General features: G+C 37.5%; 2 protein-coding genes across 6 annotated transcripts; both read left to right on the forward strand.

Moving 5' to 3' along the window:
* Positions 1-1,460: 1,460 nt before the first annotated feature.
* LOC121765527 (probable serine/threonine-protein kinase WNK4) lies at positions 1,461-5,757 on the forward strand. Of its 5 annotated transcripts, XR_006042841.1 has the most exons (9): positions 1,463-2,144; positions 2,258-2,362; positions 2,680-2,945; positions 3,405-3,622; positions 3,771-3,928; positions 4,010-4,325; positions 4,398-4,718; positions 4,874-5,331; positions 5,465-5,757. XR_006042841.1 is itself a non-coding variant. In XM_042161713.1 (8 exons), the coding sequence occupies exons 2-8, from the start codon at positions 2,273-2,275 to the stop codon at positions 5,278-5,280; spliced, it is 1,755 nt and encodes a 584-aa protein (XP_042017647.1). In that variant the 5' UTR covers positions 1,461-2,144; positions 2,258-2,272; the 3' UTR covers positions 5,281-5,438. The 5 variants fall into 5 exon arrangements, 4 of the variants coding, with proteins under 4 accessions (XP_042017647.1, XP_042017644.1, XP_042017645.1 ...); XM_042161713.1 differs by lacking the exon at positions 5,465-5,757 and having other exon boundaries at positions 1,461-2,144; positions 3,405-3,601; positions 4,874-5,438; XM_042161710.1 differs by lacking the exon at positions 5,465-5,757 and having other exon boundaries at positions 4,874-5,438.
* Positions 5,758-9,704: 3,947 nt separating this feature from the next.
* Positions 9,705-11,562, forward strand: LOC121764668. Its single transcript, XM_042160690.1, has 2 exons — positions 9,705-10,699; positions 10,787-11,562. The coding sequence occupies exons 1-2, from the start codon at positions 10,508-10,510 to the stop codon at positions 11,180-11,182; spliced, it is 588 nt and encodes a 195-aa protein (XP_042016624.1). The 5' UTR covers positions 9,705-10,507; the 3' UTR covers positions 11,183-11,562.
* Positions 11,563-14,615: the final 3,053 nt, after the last annotated feature.

Genomic DNA, 14,615 nt, shown 5'->3' on the forward strand with positions numbered 1-14,615 from the left:
TGTCCGACGCGATCACGCTGCAACTCACGAACGTCTATTTGCAGACTATTTTGCCGAGCAACCACGGTGGGGCCCGACTATTTTGATCCGTCGGTTTAGAATGCCTCGTTACCTTTTTCTCTGCATTGTCCAGACGTTGCAGTCACGCGATGAATACTTCCAGTATCGGGAAGATGGCATCGGTAGACCCGGGCTTACGTCGTTGCAAAAGTGCGCAGTTGCACTCCGGCAGTTGGCCTACGGCACCAACGCTGACATGTTCGACGAGTACCTCCACGCCGGGGATACAATAGGTCGCGAGTGCCTGAAGAGATTTTGTAGGGGAGTTGTCGAGGCTTACAGCGACACATATTTGCAAAAGCCGACGGCTGTAGATTGCCAGGGCCTAATGAGAATGCACGAGACGGCGTACGGCTTTCCTGGGATGCTAGGGAGCATCGACTGTATGCACTGGGAGTGGAAGAATTGTTCGGCGGCGTGGAGAGGCCAATTTAGTAGTGGATACAAGGGCAGCCACCCGACGATGATCCTCGAAGCCGTCGCTGACTATCGGCTCTGGATCTGTCATGCTTACTTTGGTGTAGCCAGATCGAACAACGACATCAATGTCCTCAACTCATCCACCCTCTTCACCGAGCAATGCAACGGCAACGGCATATACCCACGGTGGCCTGTTTTTCTGAAGAAGATCAACTGCCCAATTGGTGATAAGAGAGTTTTCTTTGCGCAAAAGCAGGAGGCGACGCGCAAGGATGTGGAACGGGCATTTGGTGTGTTCCAATCACGGTGGGCAATAGTGAAAGGGCCGGAGCGTCTCTGGTTCAAGGAAATCCTCGCCGATGTCATGTATGCGTGCATAATCTTGCACAACATGATAGTCGAATATGAAGGTGGGAGCATCACCGATTGGACCGATGACAAAATTGCATCCAGCTCCTCCAGCACGGCGACCGCGCCCCCCGCTCGAGAATTACCGACAGGCTTCAATGAGGTTCTATCTTGACAGGCCTCAATGCGCAACCAACACGACCATGCGCAGCTCATGAACGACATGATTGAAGAATTGTGGGCCCGTAACCGCCGTCGCTGGGTTTGCGTATTTTTTTGTAATCCGTATTGTAATGTATTAATTTTGTAAATGAAATGAAGGTTTTTCCCAATTTTTGTAGTTATTTAAATATTCAAATAGAAGAAAATTTTTAGGATGCCCCGCTGCAGGTGGAAGGGCAGGAGGATAAAATGCTAACTTGGCGGTACATATGGCGCGTCTTAGGGCGCATGGGATGGCCTAATACAAATTGTGATAAATAATTACGTATCAAATAACCAATTTCTTTATTTTGTTACTATCACCTGACATCTGACAAAAAAAAATCAGTGGATTTCTACCTGATAATATTATCTGAAGAGGCAAATTCAAAATTGCCAATCGCCACACACACAATAACTTAAGCCGCCAACTCCGTCACGTCACACACTCTGTTTTGGACTTCTTCTCGATTAAAATCTCATCATATCCAAATACAACTCGTTTTTAAATTTTGTCTTCGTCTACGCTGTGGCAACTGCCATTGCAGCGATTATAATTTGAAAAATCAACTAAATCTGATACAAACGTTACTTATTAGTAGAGACCTTCTCCAAAACCACCCCAATTTCTTGCCGTGAACGTGAAAAACTAGGGTTTCCGTAATTGCAATCGCTACAATAACTTGCACCAAGATTGCCAGCCACCTTCTTTATCCAATGCAATGCAAACTTCTTCCTTCCTTCCAATTAGTAGAACCATTCAACTTTTTTCCACTCGCCGAGCTCCTTTCACCACGCTTTTGACTCTCTACAAATAGAAATATTCAGTCAAAGTGGCTGTCGCTTTTCGTCGAATACTTGGGCTGCATATAACACAATTATTAATATTAATATTAATATTAATATTAATATTATTATTAGTATTAGTATTAGTATTAGTATTAGTATTAGTATTAGTATTAGTCTCTCACGAAATTTGAAGAAAGCACTCTGTTTATAACTTTATATAGATGCTTCTCTTTATTGCTCATTTTTAAAAACGAAACTGCAATTTCAGGTGAAACATGTGTGTGCTCCTCTCTCTTGATTGTACGTCAATCAAATTCAATTATTGTGTATGTCTATAATATGAGTTCTTTTCCATAAAAGTTGATTGCTTTGATTAATTAACTGCTGCTTTTCCATAAAAGTTGATTGCTTTGATTAATTAACTGCTGAATTTCTGCAGAAGACTTAAGCAAACATGTATAAAGCAAGATTCGGTGAGCATGGCCATGAATCCATGGAGGAGCAACCTTACGTTGAAACTGATCCCAGCGGTCGTTATGGTCGAGTAATCCTCTCTCCCTCTCTCTATTGGTATTGCTGGTTTCATGTATAAATCAAGCTTTTTAGGAGTCTAGTTTAATCTTAGTGAAACATATATATGAATTTCCTAATATATTGAAGCATACATATCAAGTGTACTATTTAAATATGGTTGATGTTTGGTATAAAAGGAAACAATTTGATTTTTCTGGTAACTATCTTGGCTTTACAGATATTCACTATTCATTTGTTTTATCTCAATGAGTTATTGAGTGGCTAAGTAATGGCTGTTGGCTTTGATTATTCGATAAAAATCATCCTATACTTTGTTTTGATTGATAGTTGGAGGAGGTGTTGGGGAAGGGCGCGATGAAGACGGTGTACAGGGCGATTGATGAGATGCTCGGGATGGAGGTAGCCTGGAACCAAATCAGGCTTGTCGACTTGCTTCAATCCTCAGAGGACTTGGAGCGTCTCTACTCCGAGGTTCACCTTCTCAGCACCCTCAATCACGTCTCAATCATCCGATTCTACACTTCTTGGATTGATGTCAAGAACAGAACTTTCAATTTTATCACCGAAATGTTCACATCGGGGACCCTGAGAGAGTAATCTTCCCTCCCCACTAATAGGCCTTTGTATAAAATTACATTTCTAATAGAGATGGCATTAACAATCTTTGCGTGTGTGTGTGTGAAGAAACATATGAATTAGGTATAGCTAAGATTACATTTTAGGTATTTTTAGTTAATCAACAGCTTAGAAGTAGTTGATTGAACAAAACGTATTTATGGCATTAATAAATCTCTGTGTTAAGAAGTATCTAAATAGGAATGCCTAAGATGAGATTGCAATCTTTTTTTGTTATCAAAAGTTGAGAAATTGAATGAACAATAACTCTATGGCTTTAACAAATGTTTGTCTGTGTGTGTGATGAAACATCTAGATAATCATTTTAGTTATCAAAAGTTGAGAAGTTGAATGAAATAAAAACTATGTGGTTACATTTGTTTTTTTGCTTTCATTGTCATTCTGTAACTCTGTATATTGTCTTGGCTTCGATGCAGGTATAGGGCGAAGTACAAACGAGTGAACATCCGGGCTATAAAGATATGGTCTCGGCAAATACTTGAAGGCCTTGTATATCTGCACAATCACGATCCTCCAGTGATACACAGAGACCTCAAGTGTGACAACATATTCGTTAATGGTCACCTCGGAGAAGTGAAGATTGGTGATCTTGGATTGGCAGCAGTTCTCCGAGGTAGAGCACACAGTGTTATAGGTATTTGGTTGCTCGTCTGTCTTCTATTTCTCAAAGCACCTCTGAGGTTACTGATCGAACTGTGGACACATGTTTCGATCTTGTCGTTAGGCACATTCTGTGTATATAATGGAGCTCATATTTATATATAGCTCTGTTGTGCTCCTAGGTACGCCTGAGTTCATGGCACCTGAGTTGTATGAGGAGAACTACAATGAGCTCGTCGATGTGTACTCGTATGGAATGTGCATCTTGGAGATGATTACTTCTGAGTATCCATATAGTGAATGCACGAATCCTGCTCAGATATACAAGAAAGTGATATCAGTAAGATCACTATGCCATATTTTTGCCCAAAAATGTTTAGAAATTGATCATAAACTGAAATTCATTGTTCATGATTCAAAGGGTAAGAAGCCAAGGGCATTCTACAAAGTTCAAGACTTGGATGCACAGAGATTCATTGGGAAATGTTTGGAGACTGCATCGAAGAGGCTGTCCGCGAAGGAGCTGATGCTCGATCCGTTCCTTGCTGTTGATGAAGCTGATGAGCGCTCTGACTCAAGCATCAGGTGCCAAAAGCCTTTCTTGAACGAGAAGATCTCACTCGAGCACCTGGAGCTGAACGATGACGATGCTCCGAGAACTAACATGACGATCACTGGAAAGTTAAACCCCGAGGATGGTGACATCATTCTCAAAGTGCAGATTGCTGATAAAGAAGGTAGAACTTGCGTGTTTTTCCCTCTCCCTCGGTTTGTTGTTGTTGTTGATTCTTAAAGCTCTCTGTTTTCAGGTGCTGTAAGGAATGTTTTCTTTCCCTTTGATATCGTGAGTGATACTCCAATTGATGTGGCAAATGAGATGGTGAAGGAGCTCGAGATTATGGACTGGCGGCCATCAGAGATAGCCAACATGATTGACGGGGAGATTTCGGGTCTTATTCCGGATTGGAAGGCTGAGAATCCTCATTCAGCTCATCTTCATGTACTGAACTATCAAGAAGATGATTATGATCACCAAAACCTTTTCTCGCCATCCTCGTCTTCTCAAATGTCCGCCTTGGGCTCTATTGCGTCTCACAGGACAGCTGAGGCGAAGCCTAGCTGGATACAAGGTATTGTCGTTGCGATCTCATTAGGTCACTCATTCACAAGCTTCATATTCTGATGGGATGGTTAATTGGTTCAAAACCAAAAATCGTAGCAAAGTTCGTGTTTTTTGAGGCCAAGATCATCATAATCAAGAATGCGTGCTTAACTGTCTTTGTAGGTGACTTTTTTGATGAGACCAGTTCCCAGAGCTCCACACATTCTGAGAAGTATTCTAACTGGGCTTACTACTCTGCAGATGAAAACGAACACGAACATGTAGTAAGCCCAAATTCAAGGTTCTATCCCGGAAATAAATCAGCCATGGGGGTAAAATACTCCGCGGAAACCCCTAGGCTTACTAGGAATCGGTCTTTAGTAGATACTCGGAGCCAGCTGCTGCACCGGTCACTAGTGGACGAGGTTAACAGAAGGCGATTGTTCAATACCGTTGATGCAGTAGAGAATATAGGGTTCCGATCTCCTTATGAAGGTTTGAGTAAAACTCCCAAAACACTCAATGGTGCTTATCAGGTTAGGCTCACGGATCATGCTAAAAGACAAGAACACAGAGCACGTAGAGGCTAGCTGTGTCGCTCTAGAATCCGTAGATGCCTACACGAAGTCCCACGACATCATGTAAGTATAGGTCTCACAAATGTATATGGTGAATCAATTTGTAATTTTATGTCAAATGTGATTGTTGAGTTGTGTTAAATCCAGCTTAGCAGCGTTTTTCATGTCAACGTTTCTCGTGTTGTGTCGAGTGCAGTCGTGTGTGTAGTTGGTGTTTTTATCGAGACGGTGTATTTCATCGGATGTAGCATCGAGCCGGGGTGGAAGGGACCAGGCCATATAAGACAGCTATGTTTCCACATTCATTCATCAAGCAAAGATGATAGAACCTCTAAAAAAAAGATGATAGAAAATTTGGGATTTGATGCTAATAATTGAGAGCCCTCCACTTTTTCTTTTTCTTTTTCTTTTTGTCTATTTTGATGATGAATACAATCAACTTTGATTTTACTAATGTGCAACGTGAAATTATTAGCTTTTTGAAATTTATTACTTAGTCTCTACTCCTGAATCATATGGTCTCAATGATGTGATATCTTATTAATTTGGATATTATTATTAACAAAACTAATTGAAAATACAATTATCTCTCTCTCTGACAAATTTGATGTCAAATTTTATTCTACATAATTATGTGAAATCGTGAAAATAAGCATTATTACTATATCAAATTGAAAACAGCCATAGCTGCATTAGCATATTATGTCAAGTTGTAAAATTAGCATATTATGTCAAGTTGTAATTAATTAATTAGTAGACATATTATTAGTATAATTTTGCATGTTGACACGCCTTTATAAAATCTTGAAGGTGGATCCCTGCGCAATTATGGTGTTTAATCTCACACTAAATACTTTTTATTCAAATGGTTAATTGTGTTAAAAGTATATTCGATAATATACCCCATGTCTGAAAAGGTGTTCATTATATAATTGATAATAGGCTCCTTATTGTGTTCAATAAATATTTTGTATCTTAGAATTACAATGTGATACGAGATCAAATAAATAAAAATATCCTGATCATCCTTTAATCATTTGTTAAGGAATATATTAAAATTTTTATAATACTACGTCCGTGTGAAATTTCTCTCTTTTCTTGATGTCATTCACGTGAGACAAGATTCGACAGCTACGAAAAGTCTAAAACATACTTTCATGTTTTTCATTAGACCAAAATACACTAGTACTGATTTAATTAGGTACTATTTAATTTATTTCCAATGTCATCGTACGAATTAAAAGTCGATCTAAAACTAAATTTCTTCGAAAATCAATTAATTTGTTGAAATTGTTTTGTAGTAGTATATTTGCATAACATCAACAATATTTTTTAAAATATCTGCATAAAAATAAATGTGATTTATTTAGTTTAAGCAATAAGCACATACGGAGTACTATTTAATTTTGTGATTTGTCACACATTTCTTCCTTTTTCTTATGTGGCCGTTAATAATAATAATATAATGATTAATTGTTGGTTGAAGGGCTTAAAATAGGGGATAATTAAATTGGCAGAATGCCAAACGGTGATATAGCTTATATTTTTGTTGGAGAGTCCCCTCAACCCAGGTTTTTAGGGGTTCTGTTCTAACCATAAATAATTCCCTTATAATATTCTTAAAATTCAAATATAACAATTATAAATAACGAACATCTTATTTTATTTATACTAGAAATCATTGATAACATTGTGGCAATCACCTTCAAAAACTAAATCACCTCGAGCTCTTTTATTTAGAATACTCACACTTTTTATTCATTTATAAAATGAAATTATTTAGATATAATATGCATATTATATTATCAATCAAAAGATAAAGAGTGAACTACAAAAATGATCCCTGGACTATGGGTTTATCTCGCACATAGTCTATTGACTTTAAAAATATCGCCAGACATCCCTGGTCTAAGGGTTTATCTCGAAATTGTCCTTTTGCCATTTTTGATACGAAAATACCCTTTTGAGGGGTTGGGCAATTTGGTCTTTTTACACTTTTAACATTTTAGATCTGATATTATTTTAGTAATGTACTAAATCTGATATTATTTCATAATTATTATTCTTCTTACTTTTGTCATCCTTCACTTTGTTTCTTTATTTCAATATTAGATTTAATTTTATAAAATTAAATTTTAAATTTAGATTTTTAAATATCAATAAACTTTTATTAATTATTAAAATTATTAAATAAAATGTTATAGTTTTAATCAATATTCGATAGTGTCTAATATTTAATCAATAAGGTATGCCGACGCCAACTTAGTTTTAATCAATATTTAATACTAGTTTTAATCATAAATAAATCATATAACATGATATTCTGAAATAAATATGCATCTAATGTAAGACTAATATAATTTTCATTTATTTATTTGAAAAAAATCAAAATTAACTAGAAAATTTAAACAAAATACTCCTATATAAAATTTTTAGTAGTATCAAATTTTTAGTCAACTTCATAATATATAATCACAAGCAATTATAACAACCGAACGAAAGCTAAGTAGAATAGCTCTTATTTTTCCATCATGATTAATACTATTATTTTTTTGTACTTCTTTGATTCAACTGAATATTATGTTAAATAACAAAAAATAATAGTTTTAATCAATATTTATAGTGTCCATGAATTAATAATTTTAATTGATAAAAATTTATTGATATTTGAAAATCTAAATTCAAAATTTAATTTTATGAAATTAAATCTAATATTGAAATAAAGAAACAAAGTGAAGGTTGACAAAATGGAGGAAGAATGATAATTTTGAAATAATATCATATTTAATACATCACTGAAATAATATCAGATTTAAAATGTTAAAAGTGTAAAAAGATCAAATTGCTCAAACCCTCAAAAGGGTATTTTCGTATCAAAAAATGGCAAAATGACCAATTTCGATATAAACCCTTAGTTCAGGGATGCCTGGTGATATTTTTAAAGTCCAGGGACTATGGGCGAGAAAAACTTATAGTCCAGGGACCATTTTTGAAGTTCACTCAAAGATAAATTACAATGTACTATGTCATCCTGTCGGGATCGTCGACTGCACATTAGTTTGATATTGTCTGTTTTTGGTGAAGCCAAGCCCGCACGGATTTATTTTTGGGTCACCCCAAAAAGCCTCCAACTAATTAGGGGTGGATAGCACTTATGTACTAATCCAACTTCCCTCACTCATCCGATATGGGATGAGTTTGTACCCTACAAATTTCCCATCAAACCGAGACCACATCGGGAACACACAGTCGACACATCGAGACATTACGGGTCCGCCTCAAACTTGCACATTCTGCGTTTGCTTATGAAAAATATTGTGAGATTTTGGAATTCACGAAGAAAAAAAATCAACGGCATTACGTGAGCTAAGCAACGTAGGTAGTGAATTTAAGCCTATTTTAAATAGATGAGATGGGAAAGATGGATGTAATCACCTTCATAAACTTCAGCCTCTACTCCAGTTCCTCCTTTGTGACGATGATGCACGTCTCTTCTTTCACCGCTTGAGCCACCATCATAAGGAACCAGCTTGGGAATTTATGAAGGCGACACTTCGTCTCCTCCTTCATCTTAATGATCATGTCCAGCACAATCATGTCTACCGTGGGACACCAGTTTCCATGGTACAAATATGTGCTTTGGGGAGGGATGTCCATTTTTGGAAGGGATGTCCATTTTTGGTAGAGCTTCGAAGTGGTTGTTGATGAGATGACGCAGAGTGTACAGATGGTGGACGTGTATAGGACTGCCGCGGTGATAGGGAAACAGGACTGGACATCGAAACAGGAAGTGATGAAGTTGAAGCTGCTGAAGTGAGAAAGAATGTGGAGAAGGATGTGATGAAGATGTTGCAGTGGTAACATTTACTAATGTGATTGGTAGTAATTACTAATTTGATTGACTAGTATCTACTCCAACCATCATTACACACGCGTATTGACGCCTATTTACTAATGAGTACATATATTTCTTATTTATTAACCCAAGAATGAAAATGGTATATTTAATCCGACAAAGTTGACTGTCGAAATGTAAGGTTAGGCTGACAGTATATAGTTATAGAGTGACATTTATTAAAGTATATCACTCGACTAATCATTGTCAAATAGATCAACATTCGCGGCAAAATCATACTTAGATGGGTAAAATGTAATTCTAGTCTAAATTACTCCACGAACCATTTAAATCAAAATATCTAATAACCTCTGTTTGGTATACGAATTGGGGTGTGTAGAATTGGATTGGAACCTTCAATTCCAAATCCATTGTTTGGTATCCTAAAAATCTTTGAATATGAAATTGAATTACTATCCAAATCCTATAATTCCACAATTTGAATTCCATATCAATAGTAGTGGGATTCCAAATATAAATATGTTTTCCTTCAAAACCCTATAATAGCTAGAGCACTATTAGAATTTAAGTTCCCAATAAGGTAAGGCTAATAAATGTTAGAGAAAAACATCCCTCCCTCACCGGCGGAAGGAAGAGAAGCAGCACCGACATTAAAGTTTCTCACCTATCACTTTCATTATATCAACTCTGTGTTCCTCAACTATCACTTTCACTATGTGAGGCGGAAGGAAGAGAAGCTGCACTGCCATTAAAGTTGATCAACCTATCCCTTTCACTCTATCCACTCTGTTTTCCTCAACTATCACCGTCACTATATCAATTTCACTCTATCCACTCTGTCTTCATCAACTATCACTGTAACTATATCAATTTCACTATATCGGCGGAAAAAAAGAGGGATTTTCAGCCTGGCTACGTTGTCTTCGCCTTCCACCATATTAGGGCGACGACGCTGTTGGTGACGATCGAGAGGTATGTGTTTATTAATTTAATTTTTTATGAAATTGAATAAGAAGCATAGTTATATTTATCTGATTATTGTTCCCATACATGCCTTTCAATGACTTCTCGTGAGTATTCATCATTAAATCTTCTACACTTGGCGGCTAAATGCAATCATTGTTTGGTGGTTAACCGTCGATCATCTTATTTGTTGCACCCCTTATTTATAGCAACAACACACATACAACACACATACTCATTTATAGTGCACACCATCATTTAACCTTTTTGAGCCAAAGACAAATGGAAATCCCACTCCAACGTCACTACCACTACAACGGAAAATGGACAACTAAGACCGACACCATCCTACTTGACACTATAATCAAGTTGAAGGGAGAGACGGGATGAGCGGGGGAGAAGTTCCTTCAATACTTCTTGATGACAGCGGCTTCCGAAATTGGCTCCCAAGTAGGTGTGCAGTTCAATGAAGCCGAGCTCGCCATCCGTGTCAAAATCATGTCCATACGCTATCGAACCTTTAAAGAGGTTGTGAACCATCCAGGGATGTACTGGGATAAACGCGAGATATGCATCTTCGCAGATGGTTGCGTCTGGACGAAGTTCCTGCTGGTGATCTTTCTGTTGTTTCAGTTATGGCTCATATCATGTTACAATAGATGGCATTTGTCTCTAACAATAATGACTTCCTCTGTGTAGAAGCATCCATTTGCTGCGGCCTACCACTACTATGACAAACCTGAGTATAGCAAGATTCGTTGCTTGTTCGGCATAGACGACGTGAAGGAGGATTCACATACTGATCTCATTAGCATCCCATCCTCAAGTGATGCTGACTCATCCGAGGACTCTGGCTGTTACGAGGTTGCACCGGACAACGAAGAAGTGAACTCACCCGCTGTCTTTCCCAAGCCCACAGTCCGCTGCAAATTGTTCGACGATGACGTCGAGGCCATTGACAGGGAGTCCACGACTGCTAAGGGGATATATTGGATTGATGTCGGACCAGATGAGAACCTGCGCACAAGGCTGAAGAAGAGTCGGACTCTGCCCAAAGATCCCTTCATCAAGAATGACGGCGAGGACACTTTATAGATAGACTCGCACGCATGTTCGTGTGCTTCTAACTCACCCATAGGGTGGTGGGCTCATCTTCGCAACTGAAAGAGCTAAACCGAGTGATGGATGGAGCTTGCAAGTCTGGCCATTTTAGGCACTAATATGTCACATCACTCCTACATTTAAGTGGACTATGCTTTTGGATTTTGAATAGTCTCTGCCATCCTTGATGATTTGTCATTAGTATATACCTATGTATGTTCCCTACGCTATTGGACCACCTAATTTTGTTATGGTTGTAAAATATTTGGTGGTAGTCCTTGACTCGTTGATGCTGATATGATGTGTAAAATAGGGTGTGGTTGTGTGTACATATTGCTCCCCAATCGTACGTAATGGATGCTTGGTTTGTGTTCGATGATTAAGCTAGTTCGTCTGGTGTGAACCCTCGAGTGTTATAATAAGCTTCATTGTGGGTACTATATGGATGCAGGGAGTAGGAAATTTTGAAACCAAAACCACTCAAACGGTTCTGCTCAACGAGCCTGAGCACGTAAACAAGACGGTCATTGGATGGCGCATCCCCATGAACACGTTATATCAATGTACGATTGAAACCACACTTCTAATAATGTTAATAGAAAACATTTACATGGTAAACGAATACATAAACCATGTTAGTCACAAGAGCAAGCATAAGCTATGTGAATATAGTGCCACACCATGTTAATAGCTAGCATAATCCATGATATGCATACAGACACCATGTTAACAATAAGCATAATCATTGTCCATCCATGTCCACATCACACAATATTACTACATGTATAATAAAACAACTACAAATCCATGTCCACAACACTTAACTACAAATACATGTCATATTGAAACATATACAATCCATATCAATTACATATATAATACAAACAATGCAAGTACGTTTACAATCTATACCAAGTCATGTTAATTACATATAAAATCCATGTTAAAGACATATACAGTCCATGGTACATACGAATACAAGTCATATTAACTATATATAAAATCCTTGTCAATTACATATATAATTCAACAATGCTACATTCATATACAATCCATATTAATTACGAATACTAGTCATGTTAAATACATATATAGTAAATGTTAATTGCATATATAACACATGTAACACATGCATAGAATATGCTAACCCCTTGTAAAACCGATGTTACTAACGTGCACACACATGTGAAAAGCAAGCATATTCCATGGGTATTTCTAATAATGTACGAAGTCTGAAACTGCAATTCTAATAATGTTAACAGCAAACATATTCCATGTTAACCGATCACACAAACCATATTAGTCACAAGAGCAAGCATAAGCTATGTGAATATAGTGTATACATCATGTTAATAGCAAGCAGAATCCATGAAATGCATACACAAATCATGTTAACAATAAGCATAATCCATGTCCATCAGCACGTAACTACGAATACATGTCATATTAAAACATATACAATCCATATCAATTACATATAAAATACAGCAATGTAACTACATATAAAATCCATACCAACTACGAATATACGTCATGTTAACTACATATACAATATATGTTGTTACATAAATATGTCATGTTATCTACAAATGCAATCCTTGTCATATATAATACAACAATGTTAAATACATATACAATCCATATTAACTACGAATACAAGTTATGTTAACTACATATAAAATACTTGTTAATAGAGCGCGAGTGACATGAATAGGAATCTGACATCTGCCCGCTAGAACAGGCCGTAATTTTGCAGGTGGGCATCCTTCACGAGAATGCATGCAACGACGGTCCGATTACAGCTCGTCCCGCCGGGATGGGACAGCCCATCAGATTGGTCGTCGTTGCCGATTCTCTTAAATCTCGTACTTCAACTATTCTCACACCACTTTTTTTTGTTACCTATGAAACACTAACGACACTAACCTATCTTATAAGCTTCTTCAGATCCTTTCAATACGTCTGACTTGTGTTACTTCTTCCAAATTTTAGGTAGTGGAAGACACAAAAATGATAAAAGTAAGAGAAAATATGATTGTTGCATTATAAATTAAAATTGAGATATAACTCTCCGACTATTTTTTTCTACGCACTTAAAGAGGTCGTGAACCATCAGGAGACGTACTGGGATAAGCACGAGATGTGCATCTTCACAGATGATTGTGTTTGGACAAAGATCCTGCAGGTGATCTTTCTGTTGTTTCAGTTATGGCTAATATCATGTTACAACATATGGCATTTTCCTCTAACAACAATGATTTCCTCTGTGTAGAAGCACCACTTCGGTGCGGCCTACTACTATTATGACGAACCTGAGTACAACAAGATTCTTTGCTTGTTCGGCATCGACGACGTGAAGGAGCATTCACATACTGGTGGTTGCGAGGTTGCACCGGACAACGAAGAAGTGAACTCACCGGTTGTCTTTCCCAAACCCACAGTCCGCCGCAAATCGTAAAGGGAAATGACTCAATTACTATGGAACGTATCAAAATGACAAAATTACTATGGAACGGAGGGAGTATCTATTTATGAAACTTTTTTCTTTCTAATTAAATATGCAGAATTTTCATAAATAATACTTCATTTATTATCTTTGTTCACTTATCCAAATTCTGTAAATAAATTAATGTCCATTACAAAAATTAGTTTCATCAATTCATGGATGAATATAGCATTGAAATTAGGGTGAATATAGTTTCGAAATTATGAATTTATTAATAGTTTATTGATACTCACAAATTACACTAACAAAGGGTATTAATCGCCCCTCCATTTAGAAAACGCGTCGATACCTTAACACTAGTCACCTGCCACGTTCACTTCTTCATTTATCACCCAACAGATACATGAGTCAAATTTTTAAAAAATGCTCAGCTCATAGTTTGATAGAGGATAGATTTACCTTCATTATTTCAATTTATCATTCACCATTCCCAACAGACAATCATCGGTTTCTGCCGCCCGCCGTGAGCCTCCATCAGCCGCTCGTCCCCCCATGTCAATCAAAAACTCCAGCTACGACCCGAGTGTAATCGGGCCACGTCAAATAGGCCGACACCGAGGCCGTGGTTCAGAGACTGAAATTCCAGCCGCAGAGATCGAGTTTCTTCTTTTCGAATTCTATCTCCGGCAAAAACCCTAGCGACGATGGTTCAGTTGTGGTGGATGAAATTGGACAATGAGGGAGGGGTTTAGCTTTGGAGAAAATCGGATCCGTGGGGAGTTAACAACTATAATAACGAAAATGTACCTGCTTTATTATCTCTTCCATATATGGGAAAAACGCCAACCGAGATGGCGTTTTGCTTTTAATTTGGGATTTTAAAAAAATACGATATTATATAAACCCGCCAACTAGGTAAGCGTGTTTTATTTAAACACGCCAATGAGGAGCGCATTTTTACCAAAGAAGAAACGCCGAGGA

The sequence above is a fragment of the Salvia splendens genome, chromosome 14, assembly GCF_004379255.2.
Source record: "Salvia splendens isolate huo1 chromosome 14, SspV2, whole genome shotgun sequence".
Lineage (NCBI taxonomy): Eukaryota > Viridiplantae > Streptophyta > Magnoliopsida > Lamiales > Lamiaceae > Salvia > Salvia splendens.

Coding starts and splice junctions, on each gene's coding strand:
- LOC121765527 (XM_042161710.1), top strand. CDS start 2,273: ATGTATAAAGCAAGATTCGGTGAGCATGGCCATGAATCCATGGAGGAG. Junction 3,929..4,009: donor TATACAAGAAAGTGATATCA/GTAAGATCACTA, acceptor CATGATTCAAAG/GGTAAGAAGCCAAGGGCATT. Junction 4,326..4,397: donor GCAGATTGCTGATAAAGAAG/GTAGAACTTGCG, acceptor CTCTGTTTTCAG/GTGCTGTAAGGAATGTTTTC.
- LOC121764668 (XM_042160690.1), top strand. CDS start 10,508: ATGACAGCGGCTTCCGAAATTGGCTCCCAAGTAGGTGTGCAGTTCAAT. Junction 10,700..10,786: donor TCTGGACGAAGTTCCTGCTG/GTGATCTTTCTG, acceptor TCCTCTGTGTAG/AAGCATCCATTTGCTGCGGC.